This window comes from Schistocerca cancellata, chromosome 2, assembly GCF_023864275.1.
Source record: "Schistocerca cancellata isolate TAMUIC-IGC-003103 chromosome 2, iqSchCanc2.1, whole genome shotgun sequence".
Lineage (NCBI taxonomy): Eukaryota > Metazoa > Arthropoda > Insecta > Orthoptera > Acrididae > Schistocerca > Schistocerca cancellata.
Window position 1 is genome coordinate 388,757,831 of NC_064627.1, and position 27,779 is coordinate 388,785,609.

The 27,779-nt window shown below is 41.1% G+C and overlaps 1 protein-coding gene across 1 annotated transcript in view; it reads left to right on the forward strand.

Annotated features, from left to right (window-relative positions):
• LOC126161802 (cytohesin-1) overlaps nt 1-27,779 on the forward strand; it is a 214,592-nt gene that overhangs the window by 7,208 nt on the left and 179,605 nt on the right. Inside the window, exon 2 of the mRNA XM_049917892.1 lies at nt 3,794-3,867. Coding sequence (XP_049773849.1) covers nt 3,794-3,867 — 74 coding nt within the window. The remainder of the gene's footprint in view (nt 1-3,793; nt 3,868-27,779) is intronic.

The window sequence follows — 27,779 nt, forward strand, 5'->3', positions numbered from 1 at the left end:
GCAAGAATCGCCTGCTGTGCAGGGAAGACACCATAATGTGCAGACATCAGGGTACACCTTACAGGTCCTCTGGGTATGTTCTTTTCAAAGAACAACAGACTGGGAATAAAGGTGCTTGTGAATCGACACCATACAGTCAAATACGGTGAGTGTAGTGGCTCTTTGTGCACAACACATGGTTTAACAGTACCCCAAATTCGACAGTTCTGTATATTCACTGCATCCTGTAGTGCAAAATGTGCCTTGTCATTCCATGGAATATTGCCCAGCCACATGTCATCAACTTTGATCCAAGCCAGAAACTGAAGACCAAATTCAGAACCTTGCTGTGGAGGTTTCTGTTGCTGCACCCTCTGGATCTTGTACAGATACCAATGTAAAATAAACTGCAAAACTTTCTGTATTGTTGACTATGGGATGGACAATCCTCATGACACTGCATGAACACTAGCACTACCCAGGGCATCTGCTGTATGGTCACTTATAGCAACAGCAACCATTTCAATCACTTCCACCAGGATAAGATGCCTTTCTCTTTCAGGTTCCACACCAAGCCCATCCATGTGTTTGAACTTCATTATTATCTTCTTTAAACCATTTAATGACTTCAGAACCCTCCTCATTTGCTTTAAATGGTGATACTCTCTCAGTATAGCACTAATTGCTGCCATTCACATAAAACAGTTTCGCTAACAGCACGTGGTTTCTCTCCTCGATAGCCATACTGTCACATTATGGCTTGTCAAATGACAGTGTGGGTGTCATGCCATCATATAATCAGTGTGCACCTGGTGGTCACAATTGGAACTAATATTTTCTCCACCATATTTTGGTTCCACAGTAACGCATTAGTATGTATGTCAATTTTTTATGCCATGTGATAATTACAGCCCATATAGGACCTCCATGAGTAGCTTCACTTTGATTACAACCATTCAGTACTACATAGAGATCAGCTTCATGCAAAAAATATGAATAAATAAGGGAACGAAAATCTGAATGTAGTATAATGACCAGAAATTGCTTATTGGCAGGACAGATTGACAAACTTTTATGCTACATGTAGCAGAAGGTAAATGATGATGGATAAAAAGTTCTTGATTCACTTGTCATGTCAGATTCATATAAAATCCTGTGTTTTCGATTATTACGTACATCATCATCATTGTCGTCATCAGTGGCTATATCTGACTGTTGTGATACTGATTAGGCTTCCACTTTTATAACAAGAGGGCAGCATCTGATTGGCTGGATTACATTGTGATGATATCATGGAAACTGCTCACATATCAAGGTGGCCATAGTAATGTTTGCAGGCTCTGTCTAGTGTCGCTTGTAGTGCCACACTTGCATTGATCGGTAAAGTGTTCCTCTGTAGTCCTTGTTTACCAAGTGCATGCACCCTTGCCTTTTTAGGTGCATAACTGGAGTGTGTACTAAAGTTTGTTGCTCTTAAAAGTGTAATTTCAACTGCTTCCTTGATAAGAGTGTCCCAGTAGTTTGATGGCTAAGAATTTTCCTGTGTTCAAACAAAATCTTCTGTTTATTTAACAGCTGTGCTTGACCACTGCTGATTTTTTGAGATTCCTGTATTTAAGGTTACACGAATGCTTAACACCATAATTGGCAACAGTTTGTATAAACTGGTCAGCATAACTTTTGCCACACTTGCAAGGGATGTTACAAACCCCTGGTACTGTCAGGCTGAGATTATTATTAATTGTTGCAACATTTCTTTAATTTTCATGGGTAGTCGGAAGTCTGGCCTGATTCCTTGCATGTTTAGGACTCTACCTATTGTGCTAGCTGCTGCATTGCAGAATGGAAGCAGTGCTGCAAGTTGGCCCTCCTGGCTTGGTTGAACAGTGTTACATCCTTGTTTCCTTGACAGCATTGACCTGATATCACAGACAGAATACCTGTTCAGAAGGAACATGATCATCAGATGCTTAACCTAAGAGCCGAGGTGCTACTTGTCCAAAATAGTTTTGGCTCTTTATGTTACAGTGCTCAGCATAGCTTGTTCTTAGCTCGATGGTGAAAGCTACACCCATTGAATTAGAGCTCTGTGTATGTCGGTTTTCTACGCACAGAGTGCCTAAGTTGTCCATTTTATTTCCATTCAACCAATACTTCTAAGAAAGGAAACTTCCTTCTCCACCCCTATTGTATGGATGTGTATCATTCATGTGCTCGATGAACTGCTGCATTGTCTCACTCCCATGCAGCCAGAATAAAAATGTATCGTCAGCATATCTGAAGAAGTGGGATGTCTGTAATGGAGTGCTGTTCAGCACTTATTCATCAAAATCCTCCATGAAAAGATTAGCTCTGGCTGGTCACGGTGGTGAACCTATGGCTGTTCCATCAGTCATGTCATAATAATGTCCACCATATAAAAAGTGACTGACTGACAAGAAGTGTCAAAATGATTTTAACATTTCATTGAAGCGACAAGTGACCAATAGCTAACGTGTCTGTTCTACAGGACCATTGTACAAAGGGAGACCACGTTGAAACTGATCTTGACGTGACTTGAGGTATATGCTTATCTGCTTTATCACATTAATAAACATTTGTGAGTTCTTGGTATGATGTCCACAGTGGTCAACTTTAGCTGCCAATAATTTAGTTAAATATGTTGCCAACCTATATGTAGGAGAGCTGAGAGGCCTAGGTGCTCTTGATTTAAATCTTCATGGATATGTCATAGAGGCCAGTGTTCTTTAGTAGCTCCCTTGGCTTACTGCTAAGTGCCAAAGCCGAATCCCATTTGAGGATCCAGTATGTGCAGTCTTCCAATACCAGATCCACTTTCATACAATAATCTGTAGCATTGAGGATAAGCGTAAGCTTTCCCCATCTCGCCCAAAAAGACTGTCAACTCGTCATCCTTCCCCACTGATTTCAGTCCATGTTTTTCCACCCTGCTAATATTGGACTTACATAGCTTGAGTGTCACTAAAATCTGGTTTGTAGCAAGCCATACCCCATCTGCCACTTCTTGTGGAATATGTCACATTGATTGTTCTACTGCACTTATAATCTTGGCCACATTTGTGGAGCTGGAGCAAAGTTAAAAGATAATGGCGGTGAGGAACTTGAGAAATCCACAGGGTGTCTTTGGTGGCAGAGCTGAAAAATTCAGAGGCAACATGATGTCAAGAATGGAGAGGGTAGGCTTGAGATAGGAAAAGTAGGAGAACATGAGATGCATAATGACATGAAAGAATCTGGTAATCAGAAAAACTGTTTGACATTTCTGTTGACCTCATTCAGTATTAATCTGTGTAATTTATTTCTCACTATTTGTGACCTCCATTTGTGGAATAGTATGCCTCTTTATAAAATGTTCCTGTTGCTTTTGGGATTGTAATGTTTTTTGATATGAAGTAATCTATTGTAAGATGAGATACTATCTTCCTGTTGGAGTTACTTTTTATTTATTGAGTTTCTGTGTATCACATTGCTCGAATATGTGATTTTATGATTTTTGTGTAAAATATTTCTTTCATTAGATTACGATAGCCGAAATGGAGAAATATTATACTATTCATACATGTGATAAGACTAACAGGTATTTCTTTTTTAAATTTGTATTGAGACAATTGACTGTCTCATTTAGTGAGAATTGAAACGAGCTACCTAAATAGCAATCAGCTTGGATAGCTGCGGTCACTGATATGAAACATGGAGAGAAATGATTATTTTCTCCAACATTGCTTTCAAACAAAATTTAATGTTTCACCAAATGAAAAAAATTAATCTTAGTATTATTTTCATATTTTTGTAGAACTCACACCTGAACAGCAGAAGATGCTCATAGACATCAGAAGACGCAAGACTGAATTGCTGCTAGAAATACAAGTAAGTGTTTACATTAATTCAGAGACTATTTTATGTTTCTAATTCATAATTTCATATCTTCTGAAAAGTAACTGAATAAACTCAGGTCAGGATAAAATAATTCTGGGAAAGACTTAAAAATGAAACATCCAAAATTCCTTGAGAAAATGTTAAAATTTTGGTTGGGAACTTTAATGCATGGATATACAAAAACATTGTTGAAGAGTATCCGGCTGATACGAAAACAATCAGAAATCGAAAAACATTAACTGCCCTTTGCAAGCAGTGCAATCTAAAAGTTATGCCTATTCATTTCAGAGCCCTCCCAAGGAAGAAAAATAGTTGGGACATGACCTACTGCCTAGACCATGTTACAATAATAACAACAAAATAGAGGGAAGATCTCAAATACTAAAGCGTGAAAAATCTAACTGTCAATTCTGTCTATTATCCCTTGGAAATTAAAGTAAAATTTCACTCAAATAGAACCCGAAACAACTAAAGATTGCTACACAAATTATCAAACAAAACAAGAACATCTACCAAGAGTATTTTTCAAAGTTGAAGATTGACAACTGGGTGGAAATGGAGGAATTGTTAACAAAAGCGACTGAAAAGGAAGTATGAAACAGAAACACAAATATGTGATGATGCCCTTGATAACAGGCTAAGGACTTGGAAGAGATGTTACTTTGACGAAACTGAGGAAAACTGGAATGAATTCAGCAAACAAAAGAAAATTACTGCAAAGTTTCTTAAAGAGGAAAAAAGAAAGTATGATGGAACTGGTGTAGAAAATCTGAAGAAAGGCTTAAAACAATATAATTCTAGGGGATTTTACAGAAGCTTCAAAAGAACTACAGTGGTATCACAAACTCGAGCATCTGTTCCAAAAGGCAGGATGGTAACAAGGAGAATTGCCGAAAGACTAAACTTCAAGAGACAGTCAAATGTAAATCCAGTCAAACCCACCAAGGATCATGGAAATAAAAAATTGTCAAAGAACTGAAAACAGTAAGTGCCTGGGGAGGGTGTAATAACAGCTGAAATGTTTAAATTTTGAGGGATCAGACAGCAGAAAACTTACATCACATAATTTCTGACATCTGGGAAAAAAAATACATGTTGACTGGAAATATGTGCTTATACACCCACTCCACAATAAGGGAGACTGCACTGACTCAAACAACTACCAAGGAATTTGGTTAATACCAGTTTTTTACAAAGAACTTTCCAAAGCCTTATTAAACATAATAGAAGAAGTGGATCATCAAATAAGTGACTACCAAGGAAGTTTCAGAAGAGGAAGGTCTTGTATGGAACAGATTTTCTGTCTGAAAAGCATCCCCAGAGTAAGAGCAATAAGAAGTAGAAATAAAAAGCATGTGACTCAGCTGACCAGCAGATTTTCTTGAGTGTTTTGGAACAATTCAGAACAGATGTAAAAACTAGGGCAATTATATATCAAATGCTGATGGAAACCATCACCAAAGGGAAATTTCAGAGCCCATTGGATTTAGACAGGAGTTGGTCAAAGAGATGGACTATTACCCAATTTGTTTATTACTGTCCTGGCAAAGCTAATGAGAACATGGAAGCAAGTCATAAAAGAAGAAGGAGTAGAAGAATCTGTTTGGGTTCAAAGATGTATGGTGTGAAGGTGGAGTTTTTAGTTTTCACAGATGATGTGATAAGGAAGCAGCTGTAATAATGGTCAAAAAAGCTATACAAGATAGCATAAGAAACAGGTCTCATGATCTCTCTTAAAAATCAAAATACAGGGAATACAAACATGAAGGTGATACTCATCTGAATACTGGGTTTAGAACAATCCAGAGAACAAATAAATTCAAGTATCTTGTTAAATGAATCCCAACTGAATGGGCATAATAAAGAATCAAACAAAGGATGAGCTAGAAAGATAGAACTAGCATTTAGTACAGAATAAATATAACAAAATAACAGTCTTGTACAGTTCAAAGGCAATACGTCTTGATTATTAAACCAGTAGTACTTTACAGTTAGTTCACTGTGCCTGAAACTGAATAAGAAAGGAGATATGGAAGAACTAGAGAAAAAGGAAAGAACAATTTTAAGGAGGATCCTAAGATTGCAAAAAAGAAATGATGATACATGGAAGAAGAGGAAGAATGAAGGTATGTGTAAACAGGTGAAGGAGGTTGAAGACAATATACACAAGAGAAGTCTGAAGTTTTATGGGCAACTCTCTAAAGAATGAGCGAACGCAGATTGACAAAGAAAATCTTCATCTACATTTCATAACTAATGAGTTGAGGATGTAAGAAAGAACACGGAAGAAGTTGGGATCAGTCATTAGTCAGAGAGAGATTTAGGGTAAAGGGGTATTTCAAATGAAGGTCGACAATTTCAGTGCACAACAACGAAGATCATCCAGAAAGAGGAAAGGAAAAGGAGCCTCGGCAAAAGAATGAAGAGATTTTGGGAGGAGAAGAAAAGAGTAACCAGCAAACCAGTTGCTTCCCTGGTCAATAGTAGCCCGAAGTTGAAAACGAGATTAACAGTTATCTGTCCATTAGTATTTTCATGTGATTCCATTTCATAAATATTTATGCCTCATTGATTCTGACAACTTAGATTGAATTAATAGTTGTATTCATATTGCATATGGTCATACCCTATCGTTGAATAGCTCACATCCTCGAGGTAAATGTTTTATTGATTTCTCTCGTTTGTTTTTGGAAACGAAAAGCCCGTATGCAGTGCGTTTGTTATTTTGCATCCCAGTCTTACGCGTAACGGCAATGCCCTCTAAATAATGGGAACATTCCTCGCAAAACCCGTTAAAACGTGGTAATGAGCTGTCCCGGTAGAAAGGCAGCGTTCCGCGCGTGACTAACAACTGTGCCACTCCGCCGTGTCGGGGTTATTCCCGACTTGTGACGTCACAAGGACGCGGATAGGCAAGGACGCGAGAACGGCTGCGTTGCTACCCGCCGCATCTGCCGCGGGGTTGCAGCTGCCATGTTGTTGTCGGTTAGCGCGAGTGTCATCCGCGCAATCTGCGGCGCAAACCGTTATTTCGAAACTGTGTTTGAGGAAGTGTGTTAAATGTCATTCACGAATGAAAAGTGCCCAAAACCACATAAATTAATATAGAAAATTTATTGGTACCAAAAAACGTAAATAATTCACAAAAGTTAAAATAAATTTGCAACTTTTTGCCACAGATTTTTCCGTTTTGTTCACAAAATTGTGTGTCTCTTCCTAAGACGTCTTGCGCGCGTTCAGAAAAATAGTACTGTTCATAACGCTGGTGATTAATTCTGACAGAATTTTTTAATCTCGTAGACTTAAAGTCTGGCGACGTTTCTGGAAATTGAACGTGTATACAGGAAAAGTCGGTCAGGCAGCATAAAGTGTTACATATAGATGTGTTATCTGAGGTGCTTATTATTCAGGTAGGGATTCCGTTCTAGTACGAATATGCCCAGTCTCGTAGACCAAAGATTTTATTTTACAATAAAATCAAAGAATTATCAATACGTGAGCCATATATGACAACAGGACGAAACTGACCGATTTTGTCGATCACACCGCACGTCCAGTTTACAGAAAATCTTTTGTTAAAAATGTATTTCTAGAACAGTATGTTGATTTTCGTCGCAAGACGGATGACAGTTGTGAGTGCTGTTGATATGGTATTGCATGAGAGTGCTGTCATTAGTAAACAACATGAATCGAAGTAAGAGAGTGCCAAGGTTCTAAGGGGAGATAGTTCCTGTTACTTTAACGGTGAGTGACGAAATAGTTTTCAGATTTCATGACGAAGGACTCTGGCTGCACTAGCTGCTTGTTGGAATCCATTCCACAGTCTGACTTTTTTTCCAAATTGGTAATGAATTAATACGTCTGTCTGGCAGGGAAAAGGATGCGAGTTTGCTTAGCAAAGTTTTTTTAAATTTTGGTGACCCGCTGCCCTTCACTGACCCTCGCTGGGTACATCTTTGAATCGAATCCAATGACAGAATCGCAACAGTCGCTTCATCACGGCTTTTGTAATATAACTGAAAGGTCACAAATCTTGTTGACGTAATATTCGTTGTATTTTGAAACTACTTACCGTAGGACTGCTTTCTGTGAACTCAAGAATAACTTGTGTGTTATCCACATGTTGTTCCATTCATTGCACGCTAAGAATAAATATGTGTATTGGGGACATTAGGAAACCTAAGGTTTACGAGCCAGATGGGCGTAGCAGAGTGGTAGCAACTCGGCATAAAAGTGATACGTATTGGTGCTTCTTGACTTGCAGAGTGATTTTAGTTTCTCTGGCTATGTGTCAAAAGTTTGACGCGTGCTGTTATATTAAATTAGGTAACGTTCTGTAAGGGTAAAGATCTCTTTTTGAAACATTGTTTCATCTGAAAGTAGGCACTTTTTCAGACAGTCATGTCAGCATCTATGGAGGTCAGATGGAACACGCGAATCCCTATCGCAGAGCAGATCGTTTGGGTGCAGTGCTTTGACCATCTACACTTCGTACGGAAAAAGATGCAACCACTTATGTAACACTTTCTGGACAGCTGGTCTTGCATCCTGCAATTCGCTTGATGCACTGCGAATTGACTTCTGGGGCTGCATTTAAATTCAACGTGCAATTTGTCAACAGATGCGTGTGAAACAAGAGAATGTTAACTTCGTCGAAGGTCTTTGACAGTGTCTGTTTTGTAATAACCTCATTATGCTCGTTTTGCCGATGCTGCGCTCATATACTGGTACAGAAATTGCCATAGGACTGTTATCACGAATTTGAATTTTGTGTAGCGTATGACACCTCGCACCTTCTACTGGTCTGTCGCCATTTGGAGGCACTTCAAGTCAAATCTGCAACAAAGGATAACGGAAGAAAAACTTTGAGAGATACTAAAAGTTTTACAGTAAACTACTATTCACTTTTTGTAATAGTTTCAGTGTTATGATTTTTTGAAATGACGGCATGACTTCATGAACACCCTGTACGTCCTGCATTCTTACTCTCGATTAACGAAGTATCGACCCATCGTACATTTTTGGTTCTATTTTTATCCAGTTCCTACATGGTATCAACTGTACGAGGATATTGTATCTTATCAGACAAGCCGAGTAGACGACAATGGGAGGATTCAAATAAGAGCGGCGGATTTCTCTATGAGGTCGCTTATCCAACTTCAATGACAGATTCTCTAACAGATGCATTTGAAACACAGAGACGTTCGCCGTGAAAGTTCTGAAAGCGTACGGTAAGAAATGTCAGGCAACACATTTCTGCCTCTTATATAATATACATCTCTCGGAAAGATCAACACGTAAAAATCGGAGAAACTCAAGCTCAAGCGGAATTTTACCATCAAATCTCTCATCCCGTACAGTATTCGCAAATGGAACAAAAAAGGAGAACTGTTGATGTTCGTGAAATCCCCCCCTGTCATACACCTTGCGAAGTATAGACGTAGATTTGTGTTTGCTAGATGCTGTTTCCTCTCAGTTCGACCTGCTTCTTACAGCCCAGTTCTTTTTTGTCAGTATTCCAGTATTTTTTTTGTTTATTTCTTTTAGTTCTTGGATGCAGTTTGTACACCGTGTAAGACGAGATATCTCTTCACCAGATTTATACCGCCTGTATGAAAAATGTTTAGTAAAATGTAAACTATAGACCTGTCTTTCAGATGGCGGATAAAAGTCAATGCAAGGCAATTTATTTTTGTAGCGCACTGATAAAATTATGACCCAGAGGAAGATCGCGTCGTGACAGCTGGGTATTATTCAGTCTTTTTTTTTTTAACAAATTCCTCGCCGTCATATTCTCTGTAATTCCCGGAATTTAAGAAAAGAGGACCGTGCTGTAGAAGTTTCTTCTCTCTTTTATGAATGCAATCATTACGGCCAGAATAGAAAGTTGCATGCGGAATGTGGGTTACTGTCGACGCCGTAAAAAAGGAACGGACTAGAGCAACCATGTATACACGGTGCCAGATACTATCTGAAAAGCGTGTAAGGATGTTACAGGGTAGGTTGTGCTGAGAAACAGTTGTTAAGAAAAAATTTGATACGTTGCACCGTTTCCGAATTAATAAGCATTGAAGTTAACCAATCAGGCCGTTGCGCGCTCAGATTCAAGCGGACCGCCAGACACTGTTACCGTCAGTTGTTCTCGCAGCGTAGATGATAGCGCAGGAGATTGGTCAGCCTGTGGCTTGGGTTCGATCCTTATTACTGTCCCATGTCCAATTTTTGTATTTTGTCTTAATCGGTTCTAGGAAACCAAAAGAACACATTCGGCGACACCATCTCTGGCGGGCAACGGCGTGATAGTCTAACTTGAATGCTAATTGACATGGAAATGGCGGAACGTATCGAATTTTTTTTCTAAACAATTATTTGTCAGCACAATCTACCCTGCAACATCCTTACACGCATTTGGAACTGTTTCTGACCACGTTGTACAAGCACATGGAATAGAAATACATCTGTCTCGCAATTTAACGCACTATATCTTGACGTGTTTGGCTATTACGTCTGGTGGGCACAGACATGCCTGTGTTGAACCGTTGGACGTTAACAGTGCTTCGTTTAGAAGGTCGTCTTCGTTTCGCTGGCCTGTGAAACAAAGATTTTGAAAATATGCGTGTGAAGTAAGTTTAACCACAGAGAAACTTGCGTCGCTGCAAATGTCAGTGCTGACAAACTCTGCAGAATCGTAACGGACTGTGCGAAATAGCCGTTGACGCAGTTTCAACTAATTACCAGCGGACAGAGCGCCGACTGCTCGTTTGCCGTCAGCGATGAGTCAATGTTTTTCCCAACAACTGTGTATGCGTCTTTGGTGTCGGACTTGTGCTCTTGGAGAGCAACTTGCCTCATACTTAAGAACGCAAAATTATAACAAACGCGAGAAATCGTGACAGGGACTCTTAAATCCACGCCAACGCCATGGCTGTCAGTACTCGTCAGTATTGCCTCTCCAGATCTCCACGACAGCCGACAGTAACACATGAGTGGATGAAACTGAAAAGATGTAGAGACTTACATAATCATAAAACGGTGAACAACATACCGCACACTCTATTGAAATGTAGAGAACTGAGGTGGGTAAACAGTGGCCAGCTCGGCCCAGAAAGCTATAATCTGAGAGGTGAATGGAGAAATCAGCGGACGTTCTTCCACGGTCATGACAAGCAACATAGGTCCATCCAACTCCCGGGTACGAGCCGACCAAGAAAAATATGGAGCTCCCTCAACCGTATCAGTATTGGCCACGCCGTGACCAGAGCAACGCTACGGAAGTGGGGAATTACCGATGATGACCTACGCAACTGTGGAACAAACACTGGAACACATTTTGCTTGATTGCACAAAAATAAAATTCGTAGATATCTGGAAAGACTTTGTAGACGCAACACCTGCAACAATTAAGTGGTCGGAGTATTTGGATATCCAACTGTGATGGAAATGGATCTCTCAACTTTCTTTATTTTCGCCTCGGTAGCTGTGCGGTTAGCGTGACGGATAGCAAACCGAAAGGACCCGAGTTCTATTCCCGCCCACGACAGAGACTTTCTCCTCTGGGGGACTGGGTATTGTGTTGTCTTCGCGTTCGTATCGTCATAACTGACATTCTGTTGAGATGGCTGTATGGGCACATCCAGAAAGCCAATAAATTGGAGAAGAAAAAATACTTCTTGTATCTACTGCCAGTTCTCCAGCTTTCTTTATTTATTACTATCTGCTTGCGCTGATTCATATCATTTTATCTTACATCTAAATAATTGTATGTACTTTTAAAATATAATTCTGGAAGCCTTACGCACAACCACTTCTGTCATGGTCATGAACATTTGTCTTACAAAAGACACTGTTGATGCACAACCTCTTTTCTCATCGTATTCCGTCCTCATGTGGTACAAATTTCGTAATGAGTGTTCCCAACTTCGAGATTTTTTTGACACTAAGATTTTCAGTTTGACACTAAGTCGTCAGACTTCGCGCCAGAATAGCAACAAAATACGTAATACATAAGTAAGGCCTATGTTCAGTGATCTTACAAAACCAGATGCCTGAGCAGTTCATCGGATGACCACTGGCTGAGCACACTTTTTAACCTGCGTTCAACTTACATGAACAGTGCATAGCTGTCTATTCGCAGAATGACTAACAACTTCCATAATATTATTAATCAGCCACAGAAGGCTCATTAGTTAATTCTTTTTCATTTGTATAGCAGATAGTACTAATCGAAATTTTGGAGAAGGAAAAGTATTGCCCTTGAGGGACAAGTCCACTCCAATCCTGTTCGCAGAAGTCTTGAAAACCTTCGGGCAAACAACAGCATTTTTGTTTCAGCACCCTCTCACTTGTCTTTAAGATGCTACAATATCGAAGCGAAATAGCAGACGTGTCAAGATGAAATTTATGGTACATATTAAGGTCTACGGTCCCTTGGCGATGTAAAAAAAAGTGAATTTCTAAGTCAGTGGCAATCAAAATATACGGTCATTTACGTCACATATTTTGGTACTTGCAGACTCATTCACGAAAACCTACAGGGTACTTCCTGTTGACCTAAGCAGCAGGGTTTCACAGTAGAACCAAAGGAAAAAATCCGAAAATAGTTGATTTGTAATTATATCACACGAAAAAAATTGTCGTTTGTTATCAGTCTAACTGTGTCCGTCCATCTGTTACGACCCCTTTTTCTCACGAACGGGTAGACGTACCAAGTTGAAATATATGTCACGTACTAAGTTCTGTGGTCCCTTGGCGGAATAATAAACGTTAGGTTCTTAATGCAGTCAAAAATTACTGCCATTTACGTCACATACACTCGCAAACCTAAGTCATCGAAACTTCTAAGGCACTACCCGTTGCTCTAGAGTCATGAAATTTGGCAAGAAGAAAGATTTCACACTACAAAAGTGTCAGAAAATTGTTGATTTGTAATTATATCACACGAAGTAATATTAATTTTTTTCATTCGTTATCTGACTTCAAACTTGAAATTAAAACATTCTCGAAAGTCTTGGAATCCCTGGGACCGATATCGCGTTAGTATCGATGTCGATAAGAGGTAAAATTCGTCGAGATCCTCGATTTCCGGAGTGGATGAACTGTCTGTACACACAATTAAATTTGTACGAAATCCTAAGTGCGCGAGTCGTACTCGCACGTGGCCAAAAAAAATGGCTCTGAGCACTATGGGACTTAACTTCTCAGGTCATCGGTCCCCTAGAACTTAGAACTACTTAAACCTAACTAACCTAAGGACATCACACACATCCATGCCCGAGGCAGGATTCGAACCTGCGACCGTAGCGGTCGCGCGGTTCCAGACTGTAACGCCTTGAACCGCTCGGTCACTACGGCCGGCTCACGTGGCCAGTTTTTCTCTCCCCCCTCGCCCCCTCTGTGCTTATGCCCTTGGCGAGCACCTACCTCACCACCCCTTTGGTACGACCCTGATTCCATCTCGAAGCCCAGGAGTGAGTGTGTAACAGTTTCATATGTCGCACAGGCTGTGTTTGGATAGAGAAGGTCGGCGGGTGCCTCTCGCTGTTGCGTGAGCTTCGCCGTAAGCATGCGAAACTGAAGAAACAGCGTTGCCTCGCGGAACCGTTTTGAAACTGAACTGCTGACTGTGTTTCCTTCCTTCTACATTCTCCCGCTCTGCGACTCGTCAGCACTCGTATTGCACTGTTGCTGTCATATTGTCGAAAGTGCCCGTTCTCAGAGCATGGAATTTCACGTTTCACGACATATTCAAAACAAAAAAGATAAGAATATGCCTCTCGGTTGTAGCGAAGTAAGTCAGACGTTTCGGTTTGTACATTAATCTTTCAGCTCCTAAAACTTGCTGGATGAATTGGTCCACCATTCTTCGGAGGACAGTGACTCACGACATCACATACATTCTTAATTAATGAAATAATGTTGTGATTAATATAGTTGATGATTTTTTTCAGAGGAGGGATACAGCAAAATATAATGTTAAATACAAATTCAAAGGAGCATCACGAGGAATGAGAGGCAGTGGGACTCACTCAGCGATTAATAAATTAATAATCTACCTTTTCTTAATGTATGTTCTTGCAAAGCTGGCCTGTGACGCCGAGGGGTTCTAGGTGCTTCAATCTGGAACCGCGCGACCGCTACGGTCGCAGGTTCGAATCCTGCCTCGGGCATGGATGTGTGTGATGTCCTTAGGTTAGTTAGGTTTAAGTAGTTCTAGGGGAGTGATGACCTCAGATGTTAAGTCCCATAGTGCTCAGAGCCATTTGAACCATTTCCTTCTTACAAAAGTCAAAATAACATTTACACTTTGTGATGTATTTATTTTTGCGAGTAAAAATGTTAATTAAAACTCTTAACGTTCTAATCATACTTCGCTCTTTCCAAATCCGGCGTCATAAATAGTGGTTTCCATGCAACAAAACTCAGTCTTCGAATGACTTTTCGGTAATTACCTTGAAGATCATGGTTATTGGTAATAAGTTATCCCTTGTGCCCCTTCCAGTTTGTATTCAACATTGTAATTCTCTGTACCCCTTCTCTATTCCGAGTTAATCCGTACTAGAACTAAAAACATATTTTCTTATTTGATCTTCATTGAGCTTTGGCATGACCTTGTGTTATGTATCATTGTATACGTAAAATTTGTCGCTCTTTTCAAATCTTAAATCATATAGTGGGGTTCTTACTTAAAGACATCACTTCCAAATTACCTTGAAAACCACATTCAAGGTCACGGCCGTTAGTAGCAAAGCGGGACCCACTTTGCCACTTTCAGGTTTTATCTAAAAATTTTTGCTGTATCGTATTTCCAACGAGAGTTGTTCCCCATTGTGGATTAAAATGGCCCACCCTGTGTATATATGTGATATAGGATTTCTCGCAGCATCGCCAACAGTGCCATTAGCGATGGTGTAAAATCTGATATTACCCGAGGACCAGACGAAGTGGCGCAGAGGTTCCTTCGATAGGGCATTGTAGATTTTTTCATCCCTACTTGTACCGCTCGGTTAGGGCTCTGTTCCAATAACAATCCCGTCGACGGTAAGTTAACCCATATCATTCTCTTATCCTTGCACCCGAGCGAGAAATAGACCTTGGGGGTGGAAACTGTCACTCCCTGTAGAGGCTGTCAGCCAAATTGGATGTAAAATTGCGATTTTTCGTTTTGTCGCTTCCGAAATCCGTGATGTTGCATGGTGAAAGCATATTATTGTGATTTTGTATTTTCAAAATTATTTTAAATGTTATTTAAATGTTACAGCTCTTCAGGGGACAAGCCCAGATATCTCTATCTGCTTCTGTGTATTCGTGGCGCAGTATAGTGTTGGAGGATTCCCTCTTCAATTGGTAGACGAGATGATGAGCGTTCAGAGTGTGATTGAGATTGAGTGCTATCCACGAGAAACAATTGAAATATTGGTATTGTGTCGGTTGTCGTGGAAAATAAGTTTTTTTTTTTGGGGGGGGGGGCATCCTTGATAACAGTCGAGGGATACAAAGAAGCTGGAGGATGGACATGAAATAACAGGCCACAAAATACCTCCTGACAGAGAGAGAGAGCCTACAAGTATTGTTAGCAGCTAGCAGTTCAGAACATCGAAGGAAATTGAGATACAACGAAGACAGATATTAGGGGCATACTTTTTTCCATAAAATGTTGACCAATGAGGAACATTGGATACAGAAACACAGTTCAATTTCAGCTGATTTATTTAAGACTGGAAAGTAGTACACACACGATAGTCTTTGTGCTTGGATAGTAAAAGCGAACTTCGTTACAGGAGTGTAGACTAGCTCATAACTGCGAAAGGGCTTACATTGCTGGACACGAGTCTTTCAACAATTTAAAATTACTGTATACGCTTGGAATACTGATAAACAGTTTTTCATACGAAATGTTTTGGCATGTTCTTGATGGAGATTTATTTGTATCCTGTCAGTGGTTTGTACAGGTAATTGTGTTTCCCGCACAATAGCACGTACAGCAACAAGTCTTTGACAGTTAAAGTGGGACTGGCGCCAGTTGCTTCGCTCGTCTGCGACTAATCAGTTAATACGATATTGTTTACGTTTCTGTGGTAACGTATCATTGTTGCGCGTCACAGTTGAAAACTGGCTAAGCGCAGCTAACCGTCAGAGATCTTTCGCCATTCGCAACATAGTTTCAGTAAACGTATGAAAAGCGAAAAAGGCTATCTTAAACTAAATGGTTGTTCGTACAGCTCAGTAATGAAGCAGGCGCCATCCTATTGGAGATTGATTGCCATTGTCCTCCTTGACATATACACAAGCTTCTTGAGTCAGTTTTCTGGGACCTACAGATTGAAATGGAATACAAACTGTTTTGCATATAAATAGCTGGAAGTGAGGTTAGCGTTTGCGTGTTAGATAAAAAGCCCAAGGTAAGCAGTATGTTGAACAGTATTACACTGGTTTCCTGTCTTGGCATTTATCTGACTTGGTTATTAATACATACGACGGTCATTCAGTAATTAAAGAGACAAATTGGTCTGGAGAAAAAAGCGTTTCTTTTTACGAAACAATACTTTTTCTACTTTTCAACGTAAACCCCTTGAACATTTATGCATTTGTTCCAACGGGCTAATAGTTTCTTTATTCCTACTGCAAAGAACTCTTTATCTTGATGTTTGAACCAATTTCCCACAATTTTTTTCACGCTGACCTGGAATCTCTTCCCACGTAATGCCTCCTTCAGTGCACGAAACAGATGGAAATCACTAGGTGCTAAATCAGGATTGTAAGGGGTTGTGAGGTAGTATTTCCCATCCCATTTTGTCGATGGTTTCAGGGGTTAGTTGAGCAATATGATGGCGTGCGGTATCTTGCTGGAGAATTACACCTCTCCACTGAGATCCACGATGTCTCTCTCTCATGGCTGGCATCACCTTGTTTGAAAGGATATCCGAGTAGTACTGGCTGTTCATTGTACGCTGCTCTTCGAGATAATCGCAAAAAACTGGACGTTCAGCATCCCAAAACACCGTCGACATGACTTTTTCTGCTGTTGCTGGGGGTTTGAATTTTTTCTTCACAGGTGAGTTGGTGTGCTTCCACTCCATGCTTTGTCTTTTTTATTCTGGCTCATGATAGTGAACCCAAGTTTCATCACAAGTTAAAATTTTGTTGAGGAAGTGTTCATCTTTTCTTTTATAACGTTCCTTTAGCTCTGTGCACACTCTCAACCTTGTTTCCTTGTGTAGTCGTGTAACCCATTTGGGGCCCATCTTGCACATGTTTTGCGGTATTTCAGATTGTTACAGATAATGTTATGAACTGTAACAGTACTAACTTGAACCTTATCAACTATCATTTCCACAGTTACACGGCGGTCGGCACAAATAATGTCATCAATTCAAATTTCCAGTGACGTAGTTGAAACTGCAACTGGTCCGCCATAACGGTATTCGTCAGTCACTGAATCGCGACCATTTTTGAAATGCTCTAGCCACTTGTAAAAATTTGCACGATTGATACAAATTTCACCATAACATTTAGACATTCTGCAGTATATATTCACTGGTTTCTCGTCTTCAGCAAGTAAAAAACGAAGAACAGAGCGTTGTTCAACTAATGTGGACGTTTCAAGCGGACTCGCCATCTTGAAATGTATTTTTGTAGTTATATACAAAACAATGTTGATACATCAACTGATCAGGCCTCATCTCAGTGATACCAACTTAAAGCCATAAAAGTACCAAAGCCGGCCGGAGTAGCCGTGCGGTTCTAGGCGCTACAGTCTGGAATCGAGCGACCGCTACGGTCGCAGGTTCGAATCATGCCTCGCGCATGGATGTGTGTGATGTCCTTAGGTTAGTTAGGTTTAATTAGTTCTAAGTTCTAGGCGAGTGATGGCCTCAGAAGTTAAGTCACATAGTGCTCAGAGCCATTTGAACCATTTGAAAAGTACCAAACTTGCCCTACTAACAGGTTTTTCCCCAGACAAATTTGTCTCTTTTTTATTATTGAATGATCCTCGTATTAATAATTCGAGGGCGGGTCGCCACAATCGAGGATTGAAATAATTCAGTGGCGAAAGTTGGAAATTTGTGCCGGATTGGGGCTCGAATCCGGATTTCCGGATTTACGCGAGCTGTCGCCTTTAGTGCTTCGGCTATCCGAACACGCTCCCCATCCGACCGAAATTCTCAACTCATCGCTCACTACGAGGTAGTGTTCCTGTCCATTTACGTCATTTGCTCACAGCGTTTCCTGTATTCCCGCAAGTGGTTTCGCCATTGAATTATTTCAGTGCCCTGTTGGGTACCTCCCACGAAATATTATTTACAGTCGCTGTATCAACAATAATATTTCCTGTTGGATACATCCGACAGAACTGATACGACCCATATATAATAATACATATTAGTACAAATCCTGATTAAACAGTATGAACTGACGTCAAACGCATTTCCAAAAGAGAAAAATACTCGAGCATGTTCTTCGTGCAGTTGTTTACATTCTTTTTCCTGACGCGCAAGCAGACCGCCGTATCTCTCTGTGCGACCTTCGTGGCCGAGGCGCTATAGATTTTTTACTGAGAAATTCCTTTCGATAAGGATATTGTATCTGAGTGTCTGCCGAAACGAGTGGCGCAGTTTGTCAAACATGAAGGAGACGACTACGACTGTCGGCTCTAGAAAGTGATTAGCTATCAGTATGGAATGTTGTTGGTGGTTCCGGTTTCAGCTTCTCGACGTATAGCACCGCCAGAATCTCTCCGAATGTGTACAGCGGAACACGTGAAATAGCCGAAGAAAAACAGGGCTGTCATTAGGAATCCTGTTGTCGCCCATGTACTAGATCCGGCAGCAACCAAAATACATTCGTTTCTGCTTAACTGTAAGAAATGTACCGACAATTTAAGTAAAGGAAGTGGTTTTGCTGAAACTGCCAGCAATGTTGTACAGCACCATGTATGAAACGCTTGTTTCGAGGAGAAGGGATGCTATTCTTAAGAATTGTCCCAAATCTAGCATTATTATAATTTTAGCGTTGTGGTTTTCTGTTAACTCTTCACTGAAACCAACCACGTAAGTGCAGTGCCTCGACAGTTGGTTTAGCGTGGCGACACTAGCGATACGCAGATTGTGTTAACGAGAAATGTGGCATCAGTGGTGGGTGCAGATCAGCTGAGCACACGTCTCGCGTGCTGTGATAATACGTGTTTCTCGGCGGCAGAAACCGTCCCTATCTTTCCGCACCCATTCCCTCCATTGCGACGCACTCTACTTCGCAGAGAAACAAATATTAGCAAAGTCTTGAATACGCAGTTGAGAGAATTCGTGTTAATGTGTATAGGTTAAACTCTTCTGTTCTCCTTCTTTTTCTTCTTAAATAAAAGAAGAAGAAGAAGAAATAGCCTTGCTAATCACAAAACGAACAGGTTTTCTCGTATGTAAGGAGACGTGAAAAAAAAGAAGAGCAGTAGTTATTTTTGGGAGTATAGCACGATCCTTTTAGGCGTGTGTAAAATATAACAAAGATCTTCTGTTTCTGAATATCTGATGATCAAACAACTGGCCCCATTAAATTAGTCTTTAACATAATAATTTCGCAGTATTTTAAGGTCTACATACAGTACAAGACGATTCAAGCGGAAATGAAGCGCGAGTTTAAAGAACACGTGAAAGGCAAATTGTTTGCGCAGTAATTGTAGACTGTACAGAACGGACCCTGTTTCAACCAGTAACGTACCAGAACGTATAGGGTGGTAATAGATGGGTATATTAAACATCAGGGTAATCAGAATCCCGTATGCTCCTCCCCCCCCCCCCCCTCTCCTCCAAAATTAGAAAGTTATGCAGCTTGTTAGTGTGTCATAATTATCACGAAACTTTTCGAGTCAGCAGATGCTGTTACAGAATAAGATGCTGTCTGCTTATGGCGAGTTTATTCGCTTTTATCAGTGTTGCTTGTCTACATGCCCCTGTGTATGGTCTTTCTTTACCATCTGCGCGATACCTTATTTTCTCCACATTTGTCATAATAAGGCAAGAGTCTTCAGACCCATCTTAGAGGAGTAACTTTATGTTTCTAAATTAGACATGTATGTTTTCCTTTTTGAAACAGCAGGTGAAAACTCAATTTAAACTCAGTGTATTATCATAAAAATGGTAATAGTTAATTCCTAACAATGCTATGCCATGGAAATAATATCACTGTGTATGCAGTGAAATTAGGGCAAATGGATGTGTATAATATATATATATATATATATATATATATATATATTCACACTGTAAATTGACCGAGCGAGGTGGCGCAGTGGTTAGCACACTGGACTCGCATTCGGGAGGACGACGGTTCAATCCCGTCTCCGGCCATCCTGATTTAGGTTTTCCGTGATTTCCCTAAATCGCTTCAGGCAAATGCCGGGATGGTTCCTTTGAAAGGGCACGGCCGATTTCCTTCCCCATCCTTCCCTAACCCGAGCATGTGCTCCGTCTCTAATGACCTCGTTGTCGACGGGACGTTAAACACTAATCTCCTCCACACTGTAAACCCATGGGACATGTGTAGGGCGCAAGATGGAAAATGGTTTCAATAAGAACCCGTATCCATAGGCGAACTGTTTCTGTGCCGCAGGAACAAGTACTACAACTGTGTCATTCATTTTCTATTGTGTAATTGGTGAAAATAGTAATTCAGTGCTATTCTAAAGCATTTGTGATTAGCTAGCTAATGTGGTAACAGTGTTCAGTGCTAAGTTACGCGTGATATGTACAGCATCCCCATCCCACAATACTCACTCGTTGTGTCTTCTTCCAGTGAGGTTAAAAGGGTAGATCAGAAGCAAGAAACCAAAATGAAATGAACGTATGTAAAAGAAGGAAATCAACCTTTGACAAGTTGCATTTAGTTTGAAAATAGTATGCTGATAAATAATGAGCATGTGGAGTAGAATTACTGACGCTCAGTTACTCTTTGAAGACTTGCTGGAAAGCGTACAATTCTTATTGAAAACATTCAGCCGGTATGTATGAACATATTTTGGCTGCTATGTTGTCGGATATCACTTCTAAACCCTCCCCTCTCTCCCTCCGCCCCGTGATAGTCATGATCGAGTGAGTTTCTACAGAGCATTAGAACAAGATACGTATGCTGTAATATACAGCATGATACGTCCTACCAAGTATTTACCGAAATTGATTTTTCTTGTCATGTCAAGATACCAGTGTTACAAGTCCTTGTAGTGAACCTATGTCTGATGGGGTGTGCATTGTAACAGCAAAAAATGTTTCGGTTTGCTTTTAGAGATCGTGATATCAGTTAGCCGATGTTACGTGACAGATTACTCAGTATGAGGCCCTAGGAGTTTACAGAAACGAACGTGTTGTGGGGAACTATTTTAGTACACATGGATCAGATATCTAGTGAACACTGTTGGCGCAGTAATTCTATGCTTGGAAGTAGATATGTCGGAACGTGAGGTTTGGAGAAACGATGAAGTAAGCATCGTGTGTGGAAGTATGCCGGGTTGTGCGTGTCCAGGAGCAGTTCTGTGTTAGCAGAGTGAACATGTCCCTAGAGCTGGCACTGGATGCTATGCTCTGGCTGGCGATACAGAAAAGGAACGCTTTACGGAACAGAGCACTTCTAAAAATATGTTTCGGTTACTCTGCATATCTATAGTGAGTCTGTCTGTCTGCGTCTTCCTCATATTTTTGTGCTTAACTCCTTAATTAATTATGATCGGGCGCACACATTTTCTGAAAGGATGAGGTAGCAAACAATTACCTGAACTTTTCAATGAAAACCAGTTTCAGTTTTTATTAAGTTTTGTCTGTAGGCTGTATTTCACAGTCCGTCAGTGCACCAATAACATGTCCTCCATCAACTTCCATTCAGAGGTGCACCCCATAGACGAGAGACAGCGCTCGTCAAAGAGAGGTAAGATAAAGCTTTGTAATGCCCGACTTTCTTGTAGTATCTTCTATTGTATTTTATCGAGGATTACAGCAACGATTTCATGTTCAATAAATAAACAGATCAAGAATTATGGACCTCGCCTTTTAATATTCTTATGTGTTCCATCAATGGCGTTCAAACGAAAAATTCTCAATAATTACTTAAAAACGATATTCTAAGCTTATTGTGTTGTATATGAGCTGTAGCTCCTAATAATTGGAGAGGTCGGCGGAAGAAAGTGGTCATCCATAAGAGCGTGTTTTGAAATATTGCATCTTATAATTGTGATTAGTTTTTATAGTACAGCGGTGCATACGAAACTAACACGTGCACGTTACTTTGTACATCTCACTGGACAGTACGAGCTGTTTACCACACCAACATTTGTAGTCTGAAACTCTTCATGGTGTGTGCCGTAACGTACTTAATCACTATTATGATCGGTTCTTCGTATTTCATTTACAAATCGTGTGCGAGGAATCCGACTGTCTAACTATGTATCAGGTCTAATTTCTTTGAATTTATGCATATACATTAATACTCTACAATCCGCTTTCCAGTACGTAGAGGAAGGTATTTGAGGAACTACTATTATTTACCCTTTCTCATGTTCCATTTGCGAATGGTGCGCGAGAAGACTGGCTATCGGTAAGCATCCATATGCGCTAAAGTTTCTCTAATTTTCCTCAACGTGGCCATTTCGCGAGATGTATGTGAGAGGAAGTAGTATGGTGGGTGACGTTTCTTGGAACGGGTGCACACGAAAATTTAACAGTAAACCTCTTCGTGATGCATAAAGCCTCTTTTGAAGCGCCTGCCGCTCGAGTTTGTTGAACACCCCAGAGATGCTCTTGCGCGTTCTGATCGAATACGTGACAAAACGTCTTCTCTATTAATCCTGTTTGATAACGATCCCAGGCTGGCAAGTAAGAATTGATGGAACGAGGATTTTTTGAGTTACATTTTCCGTGGATTAATGTTTGGATCAGACCGCCGGACACGTATTAACAGATATTAATATGTGTGCTTTCCGCCTTTCGCCTTTATAACGATTTGAACTCTGCTGGGGACACTTACAATGAGGTGTCAGAATGAAATTTCGTGGCAGATGAAAAGTGTGTGCCGAGACTCGAACTCGGGATCTTTGCCTTGCGCGGGCAAGTGCTCTATCAACTGGGTTACCCAAGCACGACTCACGACCCGCTCTCACAGCTTTACTTCCGCCAGTAACTAATCTCCTATCTTGCGCACACTCCGCTACAGAGTGAAAACTCCATTCAGATATCTGAATGTCTGTGGAGTTCTTCCTCAAGAGCCGAAACCAGAGAACGTTGTAAGGAGCGAAGCCGACCGTATAACTCAGCCCAGTGGTGTTCCACTCGGTTCAGGACGGGACTCTGGGCAGGGCAGTCCACTTCAGGAATTTTATTCTCCACAAACCATAGGCTCACAGAAGCTGCTTTATGTCAGGGTACATTGTCATGTTGATACAATCCATCATCGTCTCCGAATTGTTCAACTATATGCAATACACGATGGCGTAAAATGTGTTCGTGTCCTTACTCATTTAGCGTTTGCTTAAGTGCAATAAGAGGACCACACCTTAACCACGAAAAAACCTCAATACCGTAACATCACATCGTCCATACTTCACTGTTGGCACTATATACACTACTGGCCATTAAAGTTGCTACACCAAGAAGAAATGCAGATGATAAACGGGTATTCATTGGACAAATATATAATACTAGAACTGACGTGTGATTACATTTTAACGCAATTTGGGTTCATAGATCGTGAGAAATGAGTACCCAGAACAACCACCTCTGGCCGTAATAACGTCCTTGATACGCCTGGGGATTGAATCAAACAGAGCTTGGATGGCGAGTACAGGTAAAGCTGCCCATGCAGCTTCAACACGATATCACAGTTCATCAAGAGTAGTGACTGGCGTATTGTGACGAGTCAGTTGCTCGACCACCATTGACCAGACGTTTTCAGTTGGTGAGAGATCTGGAGAATGGGCTGGCCAGGGCAGCAGTCGAACATTTTCTGTATCCAGAAAGGCCCGCACGGGACCTGCAACATGCGGTAGTGCATTATCCTGCTGAAATGTAGCGTTTTGCAGGGATCGATGGAAGGGTACAGCCACGGATCGTAACACATCTGAAATGTAACGTCCACTGTTCCAAGTGCCGTCAGTGTGAACAAGAGGTCACCGAGACGTGTAACCAATGGCACACCATACCATCACACCGGGTGATACGACAGTATGGCAATGACGTATACACGCTTCCAATGTGCGTTCACCACGATGACGCCAAACACCATCATGATGCTGTAAACAGAACCTGGATTCATCCGAAAAAATGACGTTTTGCCATTGGTGCACCCAGGTTCGTCGTTGAGTACACCATCGCAGGCGCTCCTGTCTGTGATGCAGCGTCAAGGGTAACCGTAGCCATGGTCTCCGAGCTGATAGTTCATGCTGCTGCAAACGTCGTCGAACAGTTCGTGCAGATGGTTGTTGTCTTGCAAACGTCCCCATCTGTTGACTCAGGGCTCGAGGCGTGGCTGCACGATCCGTTACAGCCATGCGGATAAGATGCCTGTCATCTCGACTGCTAGTGATACGAGGCCGTTGGGATCCAGCACGGCGTTCCGCATTACCCTCCTGAACCCACCGATTCCATATTCTGCTAACAGTCATTGGATCTTGACCAACGCGAGCAGCGGTGTCGCGATACGATAAATCGCAATCGCGATATGCTAAAATCCGACCTTTATCGAAGTAGGAAACGTGGTGGCACGCATTTCTCCTCCTTACACGAGGCATCACAACAACATTTCACCAGGCAAGGCCGGTCAACTGCTGTTTGTGTATGAGAAATCGGTTGGAAACTTTCCTCATGTCAGCACGTTGTAGGTGTCGCCGCTGGCGCCAACCTTGTGTGGATGCTCTGAAAAGCTAATCATTTGCATATCACAGCATCTTCTTCCTGTCGGTTAAATTTCGCGTCTGTAGCACGTCATCTTCGTGGTGTAGCAATTTTAATGGCCAGTAGTGTATGTCGACAGATAACATTCTCCAGGCATTCGCGAAACCCAAACCCTTCCATGGGACTCCCACAGGGTATATCTATTACATTCATAAATGATTTACGTATTTTTTTTTTTCAGATTGTACTTCTGTTACTTTTAGTTGCCAATCTTGTCTTGCAAAGCAAGACGAATGCATGATAGAAGTGTCTTATACACTGAGCAAATAGTTCGTTACTGCGATAATTTCAGAAACATGTCAGTTTTGCAGCAACATTTAACAATTTTGCATATTAGTAGCTCCGTCAAGTTTCATCAAAACATATTAGGCTGTTATAGTGTTACATTAATGTGTCTAATATGCCAGTTTATTTATTTGCTTCAGGCGTCATACATCAAAATATTTTTACTCACATCTGCACGAAACAGTGATGGTAAATTATTGCAAGTTGGACTGCCATCACAGCCATGCGGAGTAACTGCTCGGTCTCGGGCGCCTTGTCACGGTTCGCGGGGCTCCCCCCTGTCGGATGTTCAAGTCCTCCCTCGCGCATGGGTGTGTGTGTGTGTGTTGTCCTTAGCGTAAGTTAGTTTAAGTAGTGCGTAAGCCTAGGGACCGATGACCCCAGCAGTTTGGTCCCATGGGAACTTAACACAAATTTCCAAATTTACTGCCATCACACTGTCAACAATCATTTGTAGGAAAAGTGTATAAAACATTTTTGCTGGCAGAGGCGTTAAATTTCAAATCAGTAACGGCCCTGTGTAACTGAAGTACCGGGTGATCAAAAAGTCAGTATAAATTTGAAAACTTAATAAACCACGGAATAACGTAGATAGAGAGGTAAAAATTGGCACACACGTTTGGAATGACATGGGGTTTTATCAGAACAAAAAAAAAAAGCAAAGTATTGCTAGACGCGTGAAAGATCTCCTGCGCGCGTCGTTTGGTGATGACCGTGTGCTCAGCCGCCACTTTAGTCATGCTTGGCCTCCCAGGTCCCCAGACCTCAGTCCGGGCGATTATTGACTTTGGGGTTACCTGAAGTGGCAAGTGTATCGTGATCGACCGACATCTCTAGGGATGCTGAAAGACAACATCCGACGCCAATGCCTCACCATAACTCCGGGCATGCTTTACAGTGCTGTTCACAACATTATTCCTCGACTACAGCTATTGTTGAGGAATGATGGTGGACATATTGAGCATTTCCTGTAAAGAACATCACCTTTGCTTTGTCTTACTTTGTTATCCTAATTATTACTATTCTGATCAGATGAAGTGCCATCTGTCGGACATTTTTGAACTTTTGAATTTTTTTGGTTCTAATAAAACCCCATGTCATTCCAAGCATGTGTGTCAATTTGTACCTCTCTATCTACATTATTCCGTGATTTATTCAGTTTTCAAATTTATACTGAATTTTTGATCACCCTGTAAATAGCGTACATACACTGTTCATCGACTGCTATCTTCGTTTCAACAAGAAACTACTTGTTCTTGCACGGTCTGACAGTGCCAATTCCTGAGAAAACAGAAAGAGCAGATAATCAGTTGTTAGCACCCCATTTAGAAAACGAATGGATATAACTTAGTTCCAGTGTGATGAAGGTAGAGGAATTATGGGCAAAGTTTAAACGGATTGTAAAACGCGCCCTGGAGAAGTTTTTGTTGAGCAAGTGGATTAAGAACCGAAAAGATCCACCGAGGTTTAATAACAAAATTCGGAAAATGTTGCGGAATCAGAGACTGTTGCACTCTTGCTTCAAAAAAGAACGCGCAAATGATGACAGGCAAAAATTATAGAAATTGCTGCGTCTTTAAAAAGATAGAACAACTACCACCGTCACATCTTAGAAAAAGATCTTGCCAAGAACCAGAGCAAATTCAGCTCCTATGTAAAATCGCTAAGCGCTTCGTAGGATTCTATCCAGTCACTCGTTAATGCGGCAAGAGAAGATAGCAAAAGCGAAGCCGAAGTTTTAAATCTCGCATTTAAGAAATCATTCTCGCGGGAGGATCGTAACAAACATACCGTCGTATAGACTCCCGTGTGGAGGACAATGTGATATGCATCACTGGTGTAGAGAAGCAGCTGAAAGAAATGAAAATAAATAAGTCATCAGGTCCGGATGGAATCCCAATTCGGTCCTACGGAACCTACGGTACCCTACTGCATTGGCCACTAATTTAGCTTGCATTTGTCGCGAATCTGTCGGCCAGCGCTAAGTTCCAAGCGACTGAAAAGCTCAGTTGACTCCTGTATATATAAGAAGGGTAGAGGAACGGTCCCGCAAAATTACACACCGATGTCCTTAACATCCGTTTGCTGCAGAATTATTATTATTATTATTGGTGTTTTGCCCTTAAAGAGCGCATTTGGACTAAACTACATGGCCAGTTCCTTTTACTGCCTTCCTTGCTGCCCAAACTTCCCTCATTCGCTCGCTGTGTTTCTGTTTCCGGTCCTCTGTCCATGCTTCTTGTCGGCTTCGTGTCTTCGGCTTCATCTTGATTGCCTTTTTGGTTGCCCATATTTCTTTTATCTTCTGGCTGTGATCTTGCTTTCGTTCTTCGGTCCATTTTATGCCTGTTCGTTTGTCGCATTGTATCTCATGTAGTTTACTTTTCTTAATGATGTTTCTGAACTTTATTCTGTCGTTTATTGTGTCTGCTGTTATGTTGAGCTGGTTCAGGTCGTTTTCTACCTCTGCCACCCATTTGTTGTTTCTAGTGGTTACCCAGTCCAAGATCTGTTTGGTCAGCCTGTGTGATGGCATTCTTTATAGGTGTCCATAGAATTGTAGTCTGCGTTTTCTAATCTTTTCTGTGATTGTCTCCGTATGTTTGTACAGTTCCTCTGTACGTTTCTTGATCCATATTCCATTGTTGTTAGTTGCGCCAAATATTTTCCTAAGTATTTTCCGTTCTACTTTTT